General features: G+C 38.8%; 2 protein-coding genes across 2 annotated transcripts; both read right to left on the reverse strand.

Annotated features, from left to right (window-relative positions):
* Positions 1-1,676: 1,676 nt before the first annotated feature.
* Positions 1,677-13,518, reverse strand: LOC137183778 (uncharacterized). The gene is made up of 4 exons (XM_067591080.1): positions 11,650-13,518; positions 9,238-9,395; positions 8,675-8,708; positions 1,677-4,092 (listed from the first exon to the last, which is right to left on the reverse strand). The coding sequence occupies exons 1-4, from the start codon at positions 13,315-13,317 to the stop codon at positions 2,305-2,307; spliced, it is 3,648 nt and encodes a 1,215-aa protein (XP_067447181.1). The 5' UTR covers positions 13,318-13,518; the 3' UTR covers positions 1,677-2,304.
* A 6,548-nt stretch (positions 13,519-20,066) lies between these two features.
* On the reverse strand, positions 20,067-22,425 carry LOC137183851 (tripartite motif-containing protein 16-like). Its single transcript, XM_067591133.1, has one exon. The coding sequence runs from the start codon at positions 22,363-22,365 to the stop codon at positions 20,701-20,703; it is 1,665 nt and encodes a 554-aa protein (XP_067447234.1). The 5' UTR covers positions 22,366-22,425; the 3' UTR covers positions 20,067-20,700.
* Positions 22,426-23,881: the final 1,456 nt, after the last annotated feature.

The raw sequence follows: 23,881 nt of genomic DNA on the forward strand, positions 1-23,881 counted from the left end.
GTGATGAAGAGTCTTTTGAGGAAGAGGAGCTGCAGGTACCCGGAGGTGACGATGAGGAGGCTGAGGGCCACCGACCACCAGGTGACGTACTGCGAGTTGGACTGCAGCAGGAAGAAGTCGGCGCTCTTCATCATGCGGTCGAAGGCGTAGTGGCGGATCGTGTGGAAAACGTAGAGCTCCACCTTGTGAGTCGAATCCTGCAACATCAGAACAGACACATCCAATAAAATACTACAAACCTTAATACTGTTACTGCCATAACTATTACAAATACTACTACCAGCAATACTACTCACACTCATTACTGTCCTTTCTTTAACCTAATAACACAAAAAATAGAGGTACCTTTACTATCATTATTATTTATTATTATTGCAAATTGAGCCCAAATACATCAGTATTGTAAATTTATCTACAGATTTGATCAGATATATTGTTATCTGTGTCTCCATTCAAGTTAATTGTTCAACTGTTCAATGTCCTGCTCGCTACATATTTTGGTCACAAATTTAAGATTAAAATGTTTTAAATATTTAAGCACATGTATTATGTATGTGAATATATATGTTTGTTTGTTTTTTAACTTTTACTTACTTTTGATTTACATAATCACATGAAATTCTATTTTTCTTCCCATAGAGCCCAGGAAGTGTAGTTGTTGTGAATGTAACAGTTAAGGGGGATCCAAATAAACAAACACATTTTAAGAACCAGATTTAAGCTATCTTTATCAATATTTATGTATTTATGTAAAAATATATCGACCAATATAAAAAATAATGGGCCAATATATTAAATAAACATTGAAATATCGACATGGACCTAAAAGAAATCCTGTATTGTTTGTGCTCTAATTGCAACACAACCCATACTGCTAGCACTGTAATTACTTTTATATGCACAGTACTTCTAATAAAAACACTACTACTACTATGATTACTATCACATCTACTATCACAACAACACCATCATCAGAAACTTCTATTACTGCTATTACTATTAAAACAATCACTACTACCACTTTTACCAAAACTAAAACTATAATTTCTCAATTAAACAAAGATAAAACTGAAGTAATTGTTTTTGGAGTCAAGGAAGAGCAATTAAAAATCAGCACTCAGCTTCAATTGATAATGTTAAAAACCACAAACCAAGCCAGAAATCTTGGTGTAGTCATGGACTCAGACCTGAATTTCAACAGCTACATTAAGACACTTACAAAGTCAAATATTAAAAAAAAAAAAACACTAAGTATATTTATTAAATTACTGTACTTGAGTATTTCCATGTGATGCTACTTTATACTTCCACTCATTTCAGAGGGAAATATTGTACTTTCTACTCCACTACATTTTTTTAACAGCTTTAATTACCTATCAGATCAATATTTTAAACATAAAACATTTGATCAATTTGTTATATATGTGTTATAAATTAACTATTCAACAGTATAATGTGTTGAAAGCATTCAAATGTTTTAGTGAAGAAAGCTGAAAGTATAGAGACTGACTGACAAACGTTTGTCTGCTCTGAACATGAACTCTGTACTTTGTGGTGTTTCAGGAGGAAAACTGCTTCAAATAAACTCTCATTTTAGTTTCACATTTTCTCCACAAGCTTTGAATGAGATCCTGAGATGAAGACAGAAGAAAACACTTTGCTCACTGTTCAAATAATAACTTTATTGATTATGTAAAGCTTCAGATTGTTCACACATCTGATCAGTAAAGTCTGTTAAATGACTCTTGTTCAATGATTTCATGTACAGATTCACTTCATCCACACAATCAGTTAGTTTAACCCAGAATGTACAAGAACATAATAAATGATTATTATCATGATAATTACAGTTTGATTGTACATTTCTTTATGAACTTACAAAGTGGTGAGAACAAAATATCTATGATGAAGGAAGTTCTGCTGTTTTCTCTGTTTAAGACGCTGAAGTGGAAGAGAAACAACAGCACACAAATACATCAATACAAACATGAAACTAACATTTAGAACAAAGAGAAGTTCACATTTTCATCTGAAGAAACGTCAGTGAAGGTTAAAAACATCATCATGAGCAGTGATAGCCTCCATGGATAAAAACACACAGGGAAAAGTCACATTTAAAGAAACTGAAAACATTAAAAGAACAACAAATGAAAAGAAAATAAGTGTTGACAATCCCAGTTTGATTGACAGCTGATCTCTGTGCAGTTCAGAAACACCACAGCAACGAGCTCTCAGAAACAATGGAGACAAAAACATGAAGAATTACAACAGAATCTGACACATGAAGTCTGAAATGACTTCTGTCTATTTGAGTTTACACAACTCAGCTGTGATTCCTTTATACAGCCAAAGTCCAGCATAGAGAGGCTGAGTGAATGTGGTCTGGACTCTGTGGAGGAGAGTCATGGTTTCAGAGACGCTGTAGAAGGACAGAATACCTGCTCTGTGATCCAGGTACACTCCTACTCTGGAGGAACCAGGACCTGAGACGTGAGTTTTGATGTTGTTGAACCAAAATGTATAACTGTTAGCAAAACAATCTAACATCCAAGATTTGTCATTAAATCCAAATCGACATTCATTCGAGTTTCCTGCTCTGCTGATATTCTTGTATGCGACTGCTACACAAACTCCATCCCCTCTCCACTCCACCTCCCAGTAACAACGTCCAGTCAGACTCTCTCTACTCAGGACCTGACTGCATACAGTGAATCTGTCTGGGTGACTAGAATAAGACTGTGGTCGACTCATGAATGTTGCTTTTCTGTTCCCCTCAGATAATAACAGACATGTGTGTGCTGTGTTTGGATCCAGTGTGATTTCACATGAATATTTTAAGAATCCAGCTCTGGTTTTGGGTTCTGCTTCTGACAGTAAAACGTCCACTTCAGTCACTGTCAGTGAGATGTTTGTCCATTTCTCCCTCAGGATGTCCTGTAGTTGATCTCTGAGCTCTGATACAGCTGCTGTCACATCCTCAAAGTATCTCAGAGGACGGATATTGATGCTGGATGAGTCTGTAGGTTCACTGAGTTGTGACAGTGAGGGGTAGTTGTGTAGAAACTGGTTGTGATCCTCTGTGTGTGAGAGCTGCTTCAGTTCAGCGTCTTTCCTCTTCAGCTCAGTGATCTCCTGCTCCAGCTTCTCCTGAAGCTCTTTGACTCGACTCACTTCAGTTTCCTGCTGGGATCTGATCTGCTGCTTCACATCAGAGCTTCTTTTCTGGATGAGACTTATCAGCTCAGTGAAGATCTTCTCACTGTCCTCCACTGCTTTATCAGCAGAGCGACTGACAGCCTTCAGCTCTTGTTGAAGCAGCTTCACATCTTTCTCTCTGTCCTGGATTCTCTGCTGGATGTTTTGTCGACTCACCTCGAGCTCTCTCTGCCTCTCAGTCCTTTCTGCTGCAGCTGAGACTGTGTCATGGCCTTTATGTTCATCCACAGAGCAGAGATAACAGATACTCTGCTGATCAGTACGGCAGAACATCTTCATCACCTCATCATGACGAGAGCAGATGTTCTCCTGGAGCTTCTCCGAGGGGTCGACCAGCTTGTGTTTCTTTAAAGGAGCTGCATCATAATGAGGCTGCAGGTGTTTCTCACAGTAAGAGGCCAGACACACCAGACAGGACTTGAGGGCTTTCAGCTTCCTCCCAGTGCAGACATCACAGGCCACATCTTCAGGTCCAGCATAGCAGTGATCAGCAGGAGCAGCTTGGAGTCCAGTCTTCTTCAGCTGCTCCACTAAAGCTGCTAACATGGTGTTTTTCACCAGGACAGGCCTCGGTGCGAAGGTCTGCCTGCACTGAGGGCAGCTGTAGATCTTCCTCTGATCCTCTTCATCCCAGAAGCCTTTAATACAGCTCATGCAGTAGCTGTGTCCACAGGGAATAGTCACCGGATCCTTCAGTAGATCCAGACAGATGGAACAAGAGAAGGTTTCTCGGTCCAGCTGATCTCCTTTCTGCGCCATTTCAGCTCTCAGTGGTAACAACTGTCTGAGTTTCACTTCCTGAGAAATGAAACAAGTTTGAACTTTGATCTGGACAACATGTGTTTCTGCAATAAATGGAGCCTGACAGCTCTTGTGCTACATTACATGTTGGTTACACCCATCTTCATATTGTAGATCTGAAGGGGAGGGAACAAGGAAATATAAGCACAGAGTGGAGCTTGTTGTGTTTGAGATAAGGAAGAAGAGGGAGGGCTTATCAAGCACAGATTCATTCCAGGTAGAGGAGCAGTTTTAAAAGGATACTGGCTGCTTTTCATTTGGCTAACGTGGCTCCTCGCTTTTCTGACTCACATCTCAGCTCCTCCCAGCGAGAACGGAGGAATTTAATTCACCAAAAGTGACGTCCTCACTCACTCTTATATTATTATCATGTATATTGAGCCTATCATCTATACCTGTACCTACTGTATATACTTATACTATACTATAGTTCACACATCATGGCTGCAGCTGTTATGTGGAGCGGAGTAGGTGGATCCAGATGCAGGAGACCGTAGGCAGAGTGAGTCTGAAGAATAACTGAAGAATAACTTCTTTATTTAAGCCCAAGTGCAGGCAGAGCAAAACTGAACTGAGTAGAACTGAAGTAAACAATATAGAACAAAGGAGAGCAGAGCAAAGGATCCAACAAAACTGGACTGAAAACCAGGACTTAAATACAAAAACAACAAGGAACAGGTGGCAAGACACAAGGGCAGGCGAGGAGCTGATTGGCTGGGGATGACACAAGGAGCAGGACTAACGAGACTGATGCAGGACAGGTATGGAGCACAGGAACACAGAAGGGAAACACAGAGCAAACCCAAAAAACCCAGAAAACACAATATAACCATGCACAAACCATCCCAGAACTCGTATGAATACAACTTAAATAAGTGCACAAATCACAACGAGCACACACAGCAAAATAAACTCCAGCATTATAGCTGTTGACAAAACCATGAATAAATCAGTCTGTAAAACAGAGTGGCTGTATATTAAGGCTGCATGAAACAACATAAATTGAATGAAAAGAAAAATGCAGCTCTGACTAAGATAGCTAGTATTTAGTTCACTTTAGCATTTAGTTCCTATGAGAGTCGATGTAGCCAGCAACAGTATCTCAAGTAGTCCTTAAATATAATCTGCAACCTCTCTTATCTGTCCTTCTTCCCACTCAGTCCAGTCTTAAACAGGCAGAAAAGCCTGATGGCAACTGGTGGAGTGGTGGAGGGACACAGAGCCAGACTGGGACAGAACCATAACAGCAGCTGTTGTACTACTGGACTTCTTTTATACAATTCACTTACACAATCTAAGGTATTGAAAGGTATAAATTGGATATAGTTTGTTTAACATCACCACTCTAATTTCTTTAATCTCTTTTTTTAATTTCATTTATTTTTTCAAGCTTAACTGTATTACAGTACATTTACAGCAACATGTTGCTATTACAACCTTTACTCCAGCTAATGAGCAAAAATTGAATAAAACAGATCAAACAGAAAACTAAAAACTTTACAGTGCAGTGAGAGATATGAATAAATGTCCCCAAATGTAACATCCTAAAAGAATAATACTACAAATTTTCAGAAATTTGACACTCTTCTTGACCCTCATTTCAGTCAATTGTTGTTAAAATCAAGTTTGACTGGTATATACATATAGAAACAACAAATGGACAACAACATGCAGTGTCTTTATATGAGTCAAACAGCGTCTGTAAACAAGGATACCAGTAGTACAAAGGTGTGCAAGAGTGCAAAGAGTGCTGAATAAATATTGAATGGGTAATGTAATGAATTATTTTATATACATATGGTAAGTGTCTGCTTACAACTACAGTGTGTTATAAACCATTTATTACCTGTTTATTTACTGCTTATAACATATGTAAGCATTAACAAATTATGCACATAAAATACCTCCATTTCTGCCTTTTTCTTTTGGTTGAATGATTTTGAAATAGTTTATTTGTGCTTACGGCAATAGTGGAAGAAGTACTCAGATCCTTTACTTAAGTAAAGGTATCAATACCACAATGTAAATTTACTTCATTACAAGTAAAGTCTGGATTTAAAAAAACGTACTTAAGTAAAAGTATATAAGTATTACCAGGTAAATTAAATTGAAGTACTTACAGACATACAATGCAAGATTTGTCGGTTGCTTGTTTCACAGCAGTTAGCCTACATACTAAAGCACAAATAAAGAAGCCTGCACCTCCAAACAACCCTGCAGGAAGGTGCCGCATTGCCGGACTTTGTGTGAATGCAGAGTTTCATCCTGTCTGCTGTGGCCTCTCTGCTCTGCGTGTGTGTAGCTCAGCCCCGCCCTCGGTCAACAGACACACAGACCTGCAGCTCTTTATACATCCATGACACAGAGACAGAGAGCAGAGCGGAGCAGAGAAAAGAGACGGAGACAGCCATGTAACCTGGTCGATACGCTATGAGTCCTAACCAACATGCATTTTGGCAAAGTCCATTCTGTGTTTTTGTGTCTCCCTCTTAAAAGTTGGGTCTGCCTGGGTCTTCTACCGTCATTCAGACAGTGAGCGGACAGCACAACTTGAAACTATTCTCCTTGAACTTGAATATCAGCTTGGATCTGTATTGAAGTTTTCCTTGGTTCTTTCTCAATCATTCAATCTTTCTGTTCAATTTCTGGCCAATTTTCCTCTTGCCACCACATCCAGAGATGTTGGCTACAGTTCCATGGGCCTTAAACTTCTTAATAATATTGGCAACAGTGGTCACAAGAACATCAGGCTCTTTGGAGATAGTCTTGTAACCTTTATGTTGACCATGCTTTGCTGTTACCTTTTTTCTAATATCTTCAGACCACTCTCTAGTTTTCCTTCTGTTTTCCATGTTCAATGTGATGCACACAGCGGCACAAAATAGCAGAGTGAGTCATTTTCTCCTTTTAAACTGGCTGCATGAGTGATTATAAGACTGAAAACACCTGCAATACTAATTAAAACACAATAGTCTGCTTAAACTATCACTACCAATCAGTTATTTCTAACAAATTCTAAAGGGTACCAATAATTTTGTTGAACATAGACATAGACATAGACATAGATTGAAACATAGACATGCATTGATAGTAAAATATCTTTGAATTTCAACACTGTTCAGTATGAATGGTGCATTATTTTAATAAAATGCAAGGGTACCAATACTTCTGTCCACGTCTGTGTATGTGCACATCATGTTAATATGTGCCATTTACTGGCTGTAGACATTTTCATTCATTATTTCATATTTTATAAAAGCACATGTAGGCTTCTCCTCAGGTACACCTGCACACAGTTTTTCAGGTACTTGGCTGGTGGGTTGTTCATGCATCTTGGAGAAGGGTTAATACTTTTTACAGGCACTTTTCCACTGTGGTAGGTAAAGTATCAGAAATGCTCCAACCCTGCAGCAGGAACCTGAGGATAAAGTCATGGCTGCAGTCAGCTTCCACTGTGTAGTTTTTCCTGTTGATCCTCAGATATCAATGTGTGAGGTCACATTACTACACGCTTGATAACATATCACTGTAGATAACTGTGTCAAAACTATTCACTGTGTTCTAGTTTTGTCAACCATGTATGTGAAAAAAACTAATTTACAAAAAAAAACAGGCAGGTGAAAGTGAACCACAACTGTTGTTAGTGGTGAATGTTTGGTGACTTGTTCAACAAGCTAAGCTGCAGCACAAGACGCGTGTTCATGTTTGTAAGTTAGATAAGAAGGAGACGAAGCTAATGTGGTTTGCTGTTCAGAGTCTGTGGCTCTTGTGTTGTGGAGCAGGATGCTATCAGGCTCAGTGTGACCGTCTGCTCTAGTGATGATACAATGACATGATATCACTTTATGCAAAGATTTAATTTGCTGTATCGAAATAAGGACTCCAGCTACATAAGTGGATGAACAGTATTTAATGGAAATAATGTAAAGGGGGACACCATCATGAAATCAAAGAATTTAAAATATAAATTTCTCCCCTTTGCTTTTTTTCTCAGAACACAGGACAAGTGATTTACAGAGCAGATATGTTGCTGTAGTAGACAAACAATTGCTGTTTAATTTCAGTTGGACTTTAAAGACCTTGTAGTTATATTGTATAGTATGTAGTATTGCAATTTACGCACTGTCCTCATTATAAGGTACCATTCTGAGAAGTAAGCCAGCCTGAACGATCAGGCTTCTGGAAAGGAGTCTCGTAGAGAGGGCGACCCTCTTTAAGATTCCAAATCCAATTATATCAGATCTGGATCACTTACATATGTGGTCCTATCTGATTTATATCTGGTCTCTGGCTATGCGACCACTGTCAGAATGGTCAGATCAGACTCTATGTGGTTTTCTTAACGTCTCATTTCTCTGCATTTATCGCCTGTTGTCATCATTCAGTTTCAGCACCTCACGAATCTGTAAAAATTAATATGGAGGAGAGCAACAACAGTGACGGAGGTCAATGGAAAGGTGAGGAAGTTTCACATTGGTTGGACATTTATGGAGAAGCTGCTATTCAAGCTACACTGGAAGGAACTTATCATAACCGTATGCTGGCACAGCCACATCATCCATGTTTATGATTTAACGTTATTCTTGAACGCATGTGGGTCACATGTTGGTTAAATCTGAGCATGTGTTGCAGTTTAGGACCTCAACAGTATTCACACCGGAGCCGGATACATGCCACTGACGAACATGAATCTGGACCAACAACACAAAAAGATCAGATCTGACTAAAAAATCAGAATTGAGCATTAAGGCCTGTGATGAGAACAAAGCCTATGATACAGGATGTGAGAATGATGAATATAATTTCTGTCATTTTTCTTTTAACCTCTGACAACAAAATGTACTTTCCGTTAGCTGAACCTGACATGGTACGATCTAAAACTGTGCACACATGCCGGCTGTTCTGAGGAAAACATCAGAAATTGTTCACATGATCATCTAATGGCAACGTTTATTTATATTGTGTAGAGAAAAACAAGCACACAGATACAATACCAGAAAGAAAAGTCACCACAGTTCATCAGTATAATTTGTGGCTCCACTTCTATCATACAAACAGATTTTGTGGTGGGTTTTTTTACACAGATCTGTTGGCGTTGGCTTCATTCTGGCCTGTTTCTAAACATCCAGAGGACACTGAGCGTGTCAGCAGCGAGGTTTCTCGTTCTCAGTGCCGGTCTTGGTGATGAAGAGTCTTTTGAGGAAGAGGAGCTGCAGGTACCCGGAGGTGACGATGAGGAGGCTGAGGGCCACCGACCACCAGGTGACGTACTGCGAGTTGGACTGCAGCAGGAAGAAGTCGGCGCTCTTCATCATGCGGTCGAAGGCGTAGTGGCGGATCGTGTGGAAAACGTAGAGCTCCACCTTGTGAGTCGAACCCTGCAACATCAGAACAGACACATCCAATAAAATACTACAAACATTAATACTGTTACTGCCATAACTATTACAAATACTAGTACCACCATTACTACTCACACTCATTACTGCTACTGTCCTTTCTTTAACCTAATAACACAAAAAATAGAGGTACCTTTACTATCATTATTATTTATTATTATTGCAAATTGAGCCCAAATACATCAGTATTGTAAATTTATCTACAGATTTGATCAGATATATTGTTATCTGTGTCTCCATTCAAGTTAATTGTTCAACTGTTCAATGTCCTGCTCGCTACATATTTTGGTCACAAATTTAAGATTAAAATGTTTTAAATATTTAAGCACATGTATTACGTATGTGAATATATATGTTTGTTTGTTTTTTACTTTTACTTACTTTTGATTTACATAATCACATGAAATTCTATTTTTCTTCCCATAGAGCCCAGGAAGTGTAGTTGTTGTGAATGTAACAGTTAACGGGGATCCAAATAAACAAACACATTTTAAGAACCAGATTTAAGCTATCTTTATCAATATTTATGTATTTATGTAAAAATATATCGACCAATATAAAAAATAATGGGCCAATATATTAAATAAACATTGAAATATCAACATGGACCTAAAAGAAATCCTTTATTGTTTGTTCTCTAATTGCAACACAACCCATACTGCTAGCACTGCAATTACTTTTATATGCACAGTACTTCTAATAAAAACACTACTACTACTATGATTACTATCACATCTACTATCACAACAACACCATCATCAGAAACTTCTATTACTGCTATTACTATTAAAACAATCACTACTACCACTTTTACCAAAACTAAAACTATAATTTCTCAATTAAACAAAGATAAAACTGAAGTAATTGTTTTTGGAGTCAAGGAAGAGCAATTAAAAATCAACACTCAGCTTCAATTGATAATGTTAAAAACCACAAACCAAGCCAGAAATCTTGGTGTAGTCATGGACTCAGACCTGAATTCACAGGTAAAGACTTTTCTGTTTGATTGCTGCACATTTCACAGTGCTACTTTTCTTTTTCTGCCTTTGATTAAATCAAATTTTAGGGTTAATATCTCACACTGCAATGTAACTTTTATTCTCCTGTTTTATCCGTCTTATTCAGTGGTGAAAAATAACCAAGTACATTTACTCAAGTACTGTAATTAAGTAAAAATTTTGAGGTACTTGTACTTTACTTGAGTATTTCCATTTGATGCTACTTTATACTTCCACTACATTTCAGAGGGAAATATTGTACTTTCTACTCCACTACATTTATTTGACAGCTTTAATTACCTATCAGATCAATATTTTACACATAAAACATTTGATCAATTTGTTATATATGTGTTATAAATTAACTATTCAACAGTATAATGTGTTGAAAGCATTAAAATGTTTTAGTGAAGAAAGCTGAAAGTACAGAGACTGACTGACAAACGTTTGTCTGCTCTGAACATGAACTCTGTACTTTGTGGTGTTTCAGGAGGAAAACTGCCTCAAATAAACTCTCATTTTAGTTTCACATTTTCTCCACAAAGCTTTGAATGAGATCCTGAGATGAAGACAGAAGAAAACACTTTGCTCACTGTTGAAATAATAACTTTATTGATTATGTAAAGCTTCAGATTGTTCACACATCTGATCAGTAAAGTCTGTTAAATGACTCTTGTTCAATGATTTCATGTACAGATTCACTTCATCCACACAATCAGTTAGTTTAACCCAGAATGTACAAGAACATAACAAATGATTATTATCATGATAATTACAATTTGATTGTACATTTCTTTATGAACTTACAAAGTGGTGAGAACAAAATATCAATGATGAAGGAAGTTCTGCTGTTTTCTCTGTTTAAGACACTGAAGTGGAAGAGAAACAACAGCACACAAATACATCAATACAAACATGAAACTAACATTTAGAACAAAGAGAAGTTCACATTTTCATCTGAAGAAACATCAGTGAAGGTTAAAAACATCATCGTGAGCAGTGATAGCCTCCATGAATAAAAACACACAGCAAAAAGTCACATTTAAAGAAACTGAAAACATTAAAAGAACAACAAATGAAAAGAAAATAAGTGTTGACAATCCCAGTTGGATTGACAGCTGATCTCTGTGCAGTTCAGAAACACCACAGCAACGAGCTCTCAGAAACAATGGAGACAAAAACATGAAGAATTACAACAGAATCTGACACATGAAGTCTGAAATGACTTCTGTCTATTTGAGTTTACACAACTCAGCTGTGACTCCATAATAAGGACAAAGTCCAGCATAGAGAGGCTGAGTGAATGTGGTCTGGACTCTGTGGAGGAGAGTCATGGTTTCAGAGACGCTGTAGAAGGACAGAATACCTGCTGTGTGATCCAGGTACACTCCTACTCTGGAGGAACCAGGACCTGAGACGGGAGTTTGGATGTTGTTGAACCAAAATATATAACTGTCAGTGTTACAATATAACATCCAAGATTTGTCACTAACTCCAAATCGACATTCATTTGAGTCTCCTGCTCTGCTGATATTCTTGTATGCGACTGCTACACCAACTCTTCCCCCTCTCGAATCCACCTCCCAGTAACAACGTCCAGTCAGACTCTCTCTACTCAGGACCTGAACATTATAAATGAATCTGTCTGGGTGATTAGAATAAGACTGTGGTCGACTCATGTATGTTGCTTTTCTGTTCCCCTCAGATAATAACAGACATGTGTTTGCTGTGTTTGGATCCAGTGTGATTTCACGTGAATATTTTAAGAATCCAGCTCTGGTCTTGGGTTCTGCTTCTGACAGTAAAACGTCCACTTCAGTCACTGTCAGTGAGATGTTTGTCCATTTCTCCCTCAGGATGTCCTGTAGTTGATCTCTGAGCTCTGACACAGCTGCTGTCACATCCTCAAAGTATCTCAGAGGACGGATATTGATGCTGGATGAGTCTGTAGATGCACTGAGTTGTGACAGTGAGGGGTAGTTGTGTAGAAACTGGATGTGATCCTCTGTGTGTGAGAGCTGCTTCAGTTCAGCGTCTTTCCTCTTCAGCTCAGTGATCTCCTGCTCCAGCTTCTCCTGAAGCTCTTTGACTCGACTCACTTCCGTTTCCTGCTGGGATCTGATCTGCTGCTTCACATCAGAGCTTCTTTTCTGGATGAGACGGATCAGCTCAGTGAAGATCTTCTCACTGTCCTCCACTGCTTTATCAGCAGAGCGATTGACGGCCTCCACCTCCTGTTGAAGCAGCTTCACATCTTTCTCTCTGTCCTGGATTCTCTGCTGGATGTTTTGTCGACTCACCTCGAGCTCTCTCTGCCTCTCAGTCCTTTCTGCTGCAGCTGAGACTGTGTCGTGGCCTTTATGTTCATCCACAGAGCAGAGATAACAGATACTCTGCTGATCAGTACGGCAGAACATCTTCATCACCTCATCATGACGAGAGCAGATGTTCTCCTGGAGCTTCTCTGAGGGGTCGATCAGCTTGTGTTTCTTTAATGGAGCTACATCATAGTGACGCTGGAGGTGAGTCTCACAGTAAGAGGCCAGACACACCAGACAGGACTTGAGGGCTTTCAGCTTCCTCCCAGTGCAGACATCACAGGCCATATCTTCAGGTCCAGCATAGCAGTAATCAGCAGGAGCAGCTTGGAGTCCAGTCTTCTTCAGCTGCTCCACTAAAGCTGCTAACATGGTGTTTTTCCCCAGGACAGGCCTCGGTGCGAAGGTCTGTCTGCACTGAGGGCAGCTGTAGATCTTCCTCTGATCCTCTTCATCCCAGAAGCCTTTAATACAGCTCATGCAGTAGCTGTGTCCACAGGGAATAGCCACCGGATCCTTCAGTAGATCCAGACAGATGGAACAAGAGAAGGTTTCTCGGTCCAGCTGATCTCCTTTCTGCGCCATTTCAGCTCTCAGTGGTAACGACTGTCTGAGTTTCACTTCCTGAGAAATGAAACAAGTTTGAACTTTGATCTGAACAACACCTGTTTCTGCAATAAATGGAGCCTGACAGCTCTTGTGCTACATTACATGTTGGTTACACCCATCTTCAAACTGTAGATCTGAAGGGGAGGGAACAAGGAAATATGAGTACAGAGTGGAGCTTGTTGTGTTTGAGATCAGGAAGAAGAGGGAGGGCTTATCAAGCGTTGATTCATTCCAGGTAGAGGAACAGTTTTAAAGGGATACTGGCTGCTTTTCATTTGGCTAACGTGGCTCCTCGCTTTTCTGACTCACATCTTAGCTCCTCCCAGCGAGAACGGAGGAATTTAATTCACCAAAAGGGACGTCCTCACTCACTCTTATATTATTATCATGTATATTGAGCCTATCATCTATACCTGTACCTACTGTATATACTTATACTATACTATAGTTCACACATCATGGCTGCAGCTGTTATGTGGAGCAGAGTAGGTGGATCCAGATGCAGGAGACCGTAGGCAGAGTGAGGCTGAAGAATAACTGAAGAATAACTTCTTTAAACCATCCCAGAACTCGTATGAATACAACTTAAATAAGTGCACAAATCACAACGAGCACACACAGCAAAATAAACTCCAGCATTATAGCTGTTGACAAAACCATGAATAAATCAGTCTGTAAAACAGAGTGGCTGTATATTAAGGCTGCATGAAACAACATAAATTGAATGAAAAGAAAAATGCAGCTCTGACTAACATAGCTAGTGTTTAGTTCACTTTAGCATTTAGTTCCTATGAGAGTCGATGTAGCCAGCAACAGTATCTCAAGTAGTCCTTAAATATAATCTGCAACCTCTCTTATCTGTCCTTCTTCCCACTCAGTCCAGTCTTAAACAGGCAGAAAAGCCTGATGGCAACTGGTGGAGTGGTGGAGGGACACAGAGCCAGACTGGGACAGAACCATAACAGCAGCTGTTGCACTACTGGACTTCTTTTATACAATTCACTTACAAAATCTAAGGTATTGAAAGGTATAAATTGGATATAGTTTGTTTAACATCACCACTCTAATTTCTCTAATCTCTTTTTTTAATTTCATTTATTTTTTCAAGGTTAACTGTATTACAGTACATTTACAGCAACATGTTGCTATTACAACCTTTACCCCACCTAATGAGCAAAAATTGAATAAAACAGATCAAACAGAAAACTAAAAACTTTACAGTGCAGTGAGAGATATGAATAAATGTCCCCAAATGTAACATCCTAAAAGAATAATACTACAAATTTTCACTCTTCTTGACCCTCATTTCAGTCAACTGTTGTTAAAATCAAGTTTGACTGGTATATACATATAGAAACAACAAATGGACAACAACATGCAGTGTCTTTATATGAGTCAAACAGTGTCTGTAAACAAGGATACCAGTAGTACAAAGGTGTGCAAGAGTGCAAAGAGTGCTGAATAAATATTGAATGGGTAATGTAATGAATTATTTTATATACATATGGTAAGTGTCTGCTTACAACTACAGTGTGTTATAAACCATTTATTACCTGTTTATTTACTGCTTATAACATATGTAAGCATTAACAAATTATGCACATAAAATACCTCCATTTCTGCCTTTTTCTTTTGGTTGAATGATTATGAAATAGTTTATTTGTGCTTATGGCAATAGTGGAAGAAGTACTCTGATCCTTTACTTAAGTAAAGGTGTTAATACCACAATGTAAATTTACTTCATTACAAGTAAAGTCTGGATTTAAAAAAACGTACTTAAGTAAAAGTACATAAGTATTACCAGGTAAATTAAATTGAAGTACTTACAGACATACAATGCAAGATTTGTCGGTTGCTTGTTTCACAGCAGTTAGCCTACATACTAAAGCACAAATAAAGAAGCCCACACCTCCACACAACCCTGCAGGAAGGTGCCGCATTGCCGGACTTTGTGTGAATGCAGAGTTTCATCCTGTCTGCTGTGGCCTCTCTGCTCTGCCTGTGTGTAGCTCAGCCCCGCCCTCGGTCAACAGACACACAGACCTGCAGCTCTTTATACATCCATGACACAGAGACAGAGAGCAGAGCGGAGCAGAGAAAAGAGACGGAGACAGCCATGTAACCTGGTCGATATGCTATGAGTCCTAACCGACATGCATTTTGGCAAAGTCCATTCTGTTTTTTTGTGTCTCCCTCTTAAAAGTTGGGTCTTCCTGGGTCTTCTACCGTCATTCAGACAGCGAACGGACAGCGCAACTTGAAACTATTCTCCTTGAACTTGAATATCAGCTTGGATCTGTATTGAAGTTTTCCTTGGTTCTTTCTCAATCATTCAATCCTTCTGTTCAATCTCTGGCCAATTTTCCTCTTGCCACCACATCCAGAGATGTTGGCTACAGTTCCATGGGCCTTAAACTTCTTAATAATATTGGCAACAGTGGTCACAAGAACATCAGGCTCTTTGGAGATAGTCTTGTAACCTTTACGTTGACCATGCTTGGCTGTTACCTTTTTTCTAATATCTTCAGACCACTCTCTAGTTTTCCTTCTGTTTTCCATGTTCAATGTGATGCACACAGTGGCACACAGCAGAGTGAGTAATTTTCTCCTTTTAAACTGGCTGCATGAGTGATTATAAGACTGAAAACACCTGTGATACTAATTAAAACACAATAGTCTGCTTAAACTATCACTACCAATCAGTTATTTCTAACAAATTCTAAAGGGTACCAATAATATTGTTGAACATAGACATAGACATAGACATAGATTGAAACATAGACATGCATTGATAGTAAAATATCTTTTAATTTCAACACTGTTCAATATGAATGGTGCATTATTTTAATAAAATGCAAGGGTACCAATACTTCTGTCCACGCCTGTGTATGTGCACATCATGTTAATATGTGCCATTTACTGGCTGTAGACATTTTCATTCATTATTTCATATTTTATAAAAGCACATGTAGGCTTCTCCTCAGGTACACCTGCACACAGTTTTTCAGGTACTTGGCTGGTGGGTTGTTCATGCATCTTGGAGAAGGGTTAATACCTTTTACAAGCACTTTTCTACTGTGGTAGGTAAAGTATCAGAAATGCTCCAACCCTGCAGCAGGAACCTGAGGATAAAGTCATGGCTGCAGTCAGCTTCCACTGTGTAGTTTTTCCTGTTGATCATCAGATATCAACGCGTGAGGTCACATTAATACACACTTGATAACATATTACTGTAGATAACTGTGTCAAAACTATTCACTGTGTTCTAGTTTTGTCACCCATGTATGGGAAAAAAACTAATTTACAAAAAAAAACAGGCAGGTGAAAGTGAACCACAACTGTTGTTAGTGGTGAATGTTTGGTGACTTGTTCAACAAGCTAAGCTGCAGCACAGAACGTCTGTTCATGTTTGTAAGTTAGATAAGAAGGAGACAAAGCTAATGTGGGTTGCTGTTCAGAGTCTGTGGCTCTTGTGTTGTGGAGCAGGATGCTATCAGGCTCAGTGTGACCGTCTGCTCTAGTGATGATACAATGACATGATATCGCTTTATGCAAAGATTTAATTTGCTGTATCGAAATAAGGACTCCAGCTACATAAGTGGATGAACAGTATTTAATGGAAATAATGTAAAGGGGGACACCATCATGAAATCAAAGAATTTAAAATATAAATTTCTCCCCTTTGCTTTTTTCTCAGAACAAAGGACAAGTGATTTACAGAGCAGATATGTTGCTGTAGTACACAAACAATTGCTGTTTAATTTCAGTTGGTCTTTAAAGACCTTGCAGTTATATTGTAAAGTATGTAGTATTGCAATTTATGCACTGTCCTCATTATAAGGTACCATTCTGAGAAGTAAGCCAGCCTGAACGATCAGGCTTCACGAAAGGAGTCTCGTAGAGAGGGCGACCCTCTTTAAGGTTCCAAATCCAATTCTTTTTGCCTCCAAGTGACTCAGATCTGATTTTTTCATATCAGATCTGGATCACTTACATATGTGGTCCTATCTGATTTATATCTGGTCTCTGGCTATGCGACCGCTGTCAGAATGGTCAGATCAGACTCTATGTGGTTTTCTTAACGTCTCATTTCTCTGCACTTATCGCCTGTTGTCATCATTCAGTTTCGGCACCTCACAAATCTGTAAAAATTAATATGGAGGAGAGCAACAACAGCGATGGAGGTCAATGGAAAGGTGAGGAAGTTTCACATTTATTGGACATTTATGGAGAAGCTGCTATTCAAGCTACACTGGAAGGAACTTATCATAACCGTATGCTGGCACAGCCACATCATCCATGTTTATGATTTAACGTTATTCTTGAACGTATGCGGGTCACATGTTGGTTAAATCTGAGCATGTGTTGCAGTTTAGGACCTCAACAGTATTCACACCGGAGCCGGATACATGCCACTGATGAACATGAATCTGGACCAACAACACAAAAAGATCAGATCTGACTAAAAAATCAGAATTGAGCATTAAGGCCTGTAATGAGAACAAAGCCTATGATACAGGATGTGAGAATGATGAATATAATTTCTGTCATTTTTCTTTTAACCTCTGACAACAAAATGTACTTTCCGTTAGCTGAACCTGACGATCTAAAACTGTGCACACATGCCGGTTGTTCTGAGGAAAGCATGACAAACTGTTCACATGATCATCTAATGGCAACGTTTATTTATATTGTGTAGAGAAAAACAAGCACACAGATACAATACCAGAAAGAAAAGTCACCACAGTTTATCAGTATAATTTGTGGCTCCACTTCTATCATACAAACAGATTTTGTGGTGTTTTTTTTTACACAGATATGTTGGCGTTGGCTTCATTCTGGCCTGTTTCTAAACATCCAGAGGACACTGAGCGTGTCAGCAGCGAGGTTTCTCGTTCTCAGTGCCGGTCTTGGTGATGAAGAGTCTTTTGAGGAAGAGGAGCTGCAGGTACCCGGAGGTGACGATGAGGAGGCTGAGAGCCACCGACCACCAGGTGACATACTGCGAGTTGGACTGCAGCAGGAAGAAGTCGGCGCTCTTCATCATGCGGTCGAAGGCGTAGTGGCGGATCGTGTGGAAAACGTAGAGCTCCACCTTGTGAGTCGAATCCTGCAACATCAGAACAGACACATCCAATAAAATACTACAAACCTTAATACTGTTACTGCCATAACTATTACAAATACTACTACCAGCATTACTACTCACACTCATTACTGCTACTGTCCTTTCTTTAACCTAATAACACAAAAAATAGAGGTACCTTTACTATCATTATTATTTATTATTATTGCAAATTGAGCCCAAATACATCAGTATTGTAAATTTATCTACAGATTTGATCAGATATATTGTTATCTGTGTCTCCATTCAAGTTAATTGTTCAACTGTTCAATGTCCTGCTCGCTACATATTTTGGTCACAAATTTAAGATTAAAATGTTTTAAATATTTAAGCACATGTATTACGTATGTGAATATATATGTTTGTTTTTTTTTACTTTTACTTACTTTTGATTTACATAATCACATGAAATTCTATTTTTCTTCCCATAGAGCCCAGGAAGTGTAGTTGTTGTGAATGTAACAGTTAACGGGGATCCAAATAAATAAACAAACACATTTTAAGAACCAGATTTAAGCTATCTTTATCAATATTTATGTATTTATGTAAAAATATATCGACCAATATAAAAAACAATGGGCCAATATACTAAATAAACATTAAAATATCGACATGGACCTAAAAGAAATCCTGTATTGTTTGTGCTCTAATTGCAACACACCCCATACTGCTAGCACTGTAATTACTTTTATATGCACAGTACTTCTAATAAAAACACTACTACTACTATGATTACTATCACATCTACTATCACAACAACATCATCATCAGAAACTTCTATTACTGCTATTACTATTAAAACAATCACTACTACCACTTTTACCAAAACTAAAACTATAATTTCTCAATTAAACAAAGATAAAACTGAAGTAATTGTTTTTGGAGTCAAGGAAGAGCAATTAAAAATCAGCACTCAGCTTCAATTGATAATGTTAAAAACCACAAACCAAGCCAGAAATCTTGGTGTAGTCATGAACTCAGACCTGAATTCACAGGTAAAGACTTTTCTGTTTGATTGCTGCACATTTCACAGTGCTACTTTTCTTTTTCTGCCTTTGATTAAATCAAATTTTAGGGTTAATATCTTACACTGCAATGTAACTTTTATCTCCTGTTTTATCCGTCTTATTCAGTGGTGAGAAATAACTAAGTACATTTACTCAAGTACTGTACTTAAGTAAAAATTTTGAGGTACTTGTACTTTACTTGAGTATTTCCATTTGATGCTACTTTATACTTCCACTACATTTCAGAGGGAAATATTGTACTTTCTACTCCACTACATTTATTTGACAGCTTTAATTACCTATCAGATCAATATTTTACACATAAAACATTTGATCAATTTGTTATATATGTGTTATAAATTAACTATTCAACAGTATAATGTGTTGAAAGCATTAAAATGTTTTAGTGAAGAAAGCTGAAAGTACAGAGACTGACTGACAAACGTTTGTCTGCTCTGAACATGAACTCTGTACTTTGTGGTGTTTCAGGAGGAAAACTGCCTCAAATAAACTCTCATTTTAGTTTCACATTTTCTCCACAAGCTTTGAATGAGATCCTGAGATGAAGACAGAAGAAAACACTTTGCTCACTGTTGAAATAATAACTTTATTGATTATGTAAAGCTTCAGATTGTTCACACATCTGATCAGTAAAGTCTGTTAAATGACTCTTGTTCAATGATTTCATGTACAGATTCACTTCATCCACACAATCAGTTAGTTTAACCCAGAATGTACAAGAACATAATAAATGATTATTATCATGATAATTACAGTTTGATTGTACATTTCTTTATGAACTTACAAAGTGATGAGAACAAAATATCTATGATGAAGGAAGTTCTGCTGTTTTCTCTGTTTAAGACACTGAAGTGGAAGAGAAACAACAGCACACAAATACATCAATACAAACATGAAACTAACATTTAGAACAAAGAGAAGTTCACATTTTCATCTGAAGAAACGTCAGTGAAGGTTAAAAACATCATAATGAGCAGTGATAGCCTCCATGGATAAAAACACACAGCAAAAAGTGACATTTAAAGAAACTCAAAACATTAAAAGAACAAATGAAAAGAAAAGAAGTGTTGACAATCCCAGTTTGATTGACAGCTGATCTCTGTGCAGTTCAGAAACACCACAGCAACGAGCTCTCAGAAACAATGGAGACAAAAACATGAAGAATTACAACAGAATCTGACACATGAAGTCTGAAATGACTTCTGTCTATTTGAGTTTACACAACTCAACTGTGTCTCCATAATAAAGATAAAGTCCAGCATAGAGAGGCTGAGTGAATGTGGTCTGGACTCTGTGGAGGAGAGTCATGGTTTCAGAGACGCTGTAGAAGGACAGAATACCTGCTGTGTGATCCAGGTACACTCCTACTCTGGAGGAACGACGACCTGAGACAGGAGTTTGGATGTTGTTGAACCAAAATGTATAACTGTTACAATCTAACATCCAAGATTTGTTATTAAATCCAAATCCACATTCCTTTGAGGTTCCTGCTCTGCTGATATTCTTGTATGCGACTGCTACACAAACTCCTCCCCCTCTCGAATCCACCTCCCAGTAACAACGTCCAGTCAGACTCTCTCTACTCAGGACCTGACTCCAATTTGTGAATCTGTCTGGGTGACGAGAATAAGACTGTTGTTGTCTCATGTATGTTGCTTTTCTGTTCCCCTCAGATAATAACAGACATGTGTTTGCTGTGTTTGGATCCAGTGTGATTTCACGTGAATATTTTAAGAATCCAGCTCTGGTCTTGGGTTCTGCTTCTGACAGTAAAACGTCCACTTCAGTCACTGTCAGTGAGATGTTTGTCCATTTCTCCCTCAGGATGTCCTGTAGTTGATCTCTGAGCTCTGACACAGCTGCTGTCACATCCTCAAAGTATCTCAGAGGACGGATATTGATGCTGGATGAGTCTGTAGATGCACTGAGTTGTGACAGTGAGGGGTAGTTGTGTAGAAACTGGTTGTGATCCTCTGTGTGTGACAGCTGCTTCAGTTCAGCGTCTTTCCTCTTCAGCTCAGTGATCTCCTGCTCCAGCTTCTCCTGAAGCTCTTTGACTCGACTCACTTCAGTTTCCTGCTGGGATCTGATCTGCTGCTTCACATCAGAGCTTCTTTTCTGGATGAGACGGATCAGCTCAATGAAGATCTTCTCACTGTTCTCCACTGCTTTATCAGCAGAGCGATTGACGGCCTTCAGCTCCTGTTGAAGCAGCTTCACATCTTTCTCTCTGTCCTGGATTCTCTGCTGGATGTTTTGTCGACTCACCTCGAGCTCTCTCTGCCTCTCAGTCCTTTCTGCTGCAGCTGAGACTGTGTCGTGGCCTTTATGTTCATCCACAGAGCAGAGATAACAGATACTCTGCTGATCAGTACGGCAGAACATCTTCATCACCTCATCATGACGAGAGCAGATGTTCTCCTGGAGCTTCTCTGAGGGGTTGACCAGCTTGTGTTTTTTAAATCTAGGTGATTCATAATGAAACTGAAGGTGTTTCTCACAGTAAGAGGCCAGACACACCAGACAGGACTTGAGGGCTTTCAGCTTCCTCCCAGTGCAGACATCACAGGCCACATCTTCAGGTCCAGCATAGCAGTGATCAGTAGGAGCAGCTTGGAGTCCAGTCTTCTTCAACTGCTCCACTAAAGCTGCTAACATGGTGTTTTTCCCCAGGACAGGCCTCTGTGTTATGGTCTGTCTGCACTGAGGGCAGCTGTAGATCTTCCTCTGATCCTCTTCATCCCAGAAGCCTTTAATACAGCTCATGCAGTAGCTGTGTCCACAGGGAATAGTCACCGGATCCTTCAGTAGATCCAGACAGATGGAACAAGAGAAGGTTTCTCGGTCCAGCTGATCTCCTTTCTGCGCCATTTCAGCTCTCAGTGGTAACGACTGTCTGAGGTTCACTTCCTGACAAGTGAAACAAGTTTGACAGCTCTTGTGCTACATTACATGTTGGTTACACCCATCTTCAAAATGTAGATGTGAAGGGGAGGGAACAAGGAAATATGAGCACAGAATGGAGCTTGTTGTGTTTGAGATCAGGAAGAAGAGGGAGGGCTTATCAAGTGCTGATTCATTCCAGGTAGAGGAGCAGTTTTAAAGGGATACTGGCTGCTTTTCGTTTGGCTAACGTGGCTCCTCGCTTTTCTGACTCACATCTCAGCTCCTCCCAGCGAGAACGGAGGAATTTAATTCACCAAAAGGGATGTCCTCACTCACTCTTATATTATTATCATGTATATTGAGCCTATTATCTATACCTGTACCCACTGTATATACTTATACTATACTATAGTTCACACATCATGGCTGCAGCTGTTATGTGGAGAAGAGTAGGTGGATCCAGATGCAGGAGACCGTAGGCAGAGTGAGGCTGAAGAATAACTGAAGAATAACTTCTTTAAACCATCCCAGAACTCGTATGAATACAACTTAAATAAGTGCACAAATCACAACGAGCACACACAGCAAAATAAACTCCAGCATTATAGCTGTTGACAAAACCATGAATAAATCAGTCTGTAAAACAGAGTGGCTGTATATTAAGGCTTCATGAAACAACATAAATTGAATGAAAAGAAAAATGCAGCTCTGACTAACATAGCTAGTGTTTAGTTCACTTTAGCACTTAGTTCCTATGAGAGTCGATGTAGCCAGCAACAGTATCTCAAGTAGTCCTTAAATATAATCTGCAACCTCTCTTATCTGTCCTTCTTCCCACTCAGTCCAGTCTTAAACAGGCAGAAAAGCCTGATGGCAACTGGTGGAGTGGTGGAGGGACACAGAGCCAGACTGGGACAGAACCATAACAGCAGCTGTTGTACTACTGGACTTCTTTTGCACAATTCACTTACAGAATCTAAGGTATTGAAAGGTATAAATTGCATTGTTTGTTTAACATCACCACTCTAATTTCTTTAATCTCTTTTTTTAATTTCATTTATTTTTTCAAGCTTAACTGTATTACAGTACATTTACAGCAACATGTTGCTATTACAACCTTTACTCCAGCTAATGAGCAAAAATTGAATAAAACAGATCAAACAGAAAACTAAAAACTTTACAGTGCAGTGAGAGATATGAATAAATGTCCCCAAATGTAACATCCTAAAAGAATAATACTACAAATTTTCAGAAATTTGACACTCTTCTTGACCCTCATTTCAGTCAACTGTTGTTAAAATCAAGTTTGACTGGTATATACATATAGAAACAACAAATGGACAACAACATGCAGTGTCTTTATATGAGTCAAACAGTGTCTGTAAACAAGGATACCAGTAGTACAAAGGTGTGCAAGAGTGCAAAGAGTGCTGAATAAATATTGAATGGGTAATGTAATGAATTATTTTATATACATATGGTAAGTGTCTGCTTACAACTA

Source organism: Thunnus thynnus, chromosome 5, assembly GCF_963924715.1.
Source record: "Thunnus thynnus chromosome 5, fThuThy2.1, whole genome shotgun sequence".
Classification (NCBI taxonomy): Eukaryota; Metazoa; Chordata; class Actinopteri; order Scombriformes; family Scombridae; genus Thunnus; species Thunnus thynnus.

Coding starts and splice junctions, on each gene's coding strand:
- LOC137183778 (XM_067591080.1), bottom strand. CDS start 13,317: ATGGCGCAGAAAGGAGATCAGCTGGACCGAGAAACCTTCTCTTGTTCC. Junction 9,396..11,649: donor CTGAGTTGTGTAAACTCAAA/TAGACAGAAGTC, acceptor CTGATGTTGCAG/GGTTCGACTCACAAGGTGGA. Junction 4,093..8,674: donor GTGGCATGTATCCGGCTCCG/GTGTGAATACTG, acceptor CATGTAATGTAG/CACAAGAGCTGTCAGGCTCC.
- LOC137183851 (XM_067591133.1), bottom strand. CDS start 22,365: ATGGCGCAGAAAGGAGATCAGCTGGACCGAGAAACCTTCTCTTGTTCC.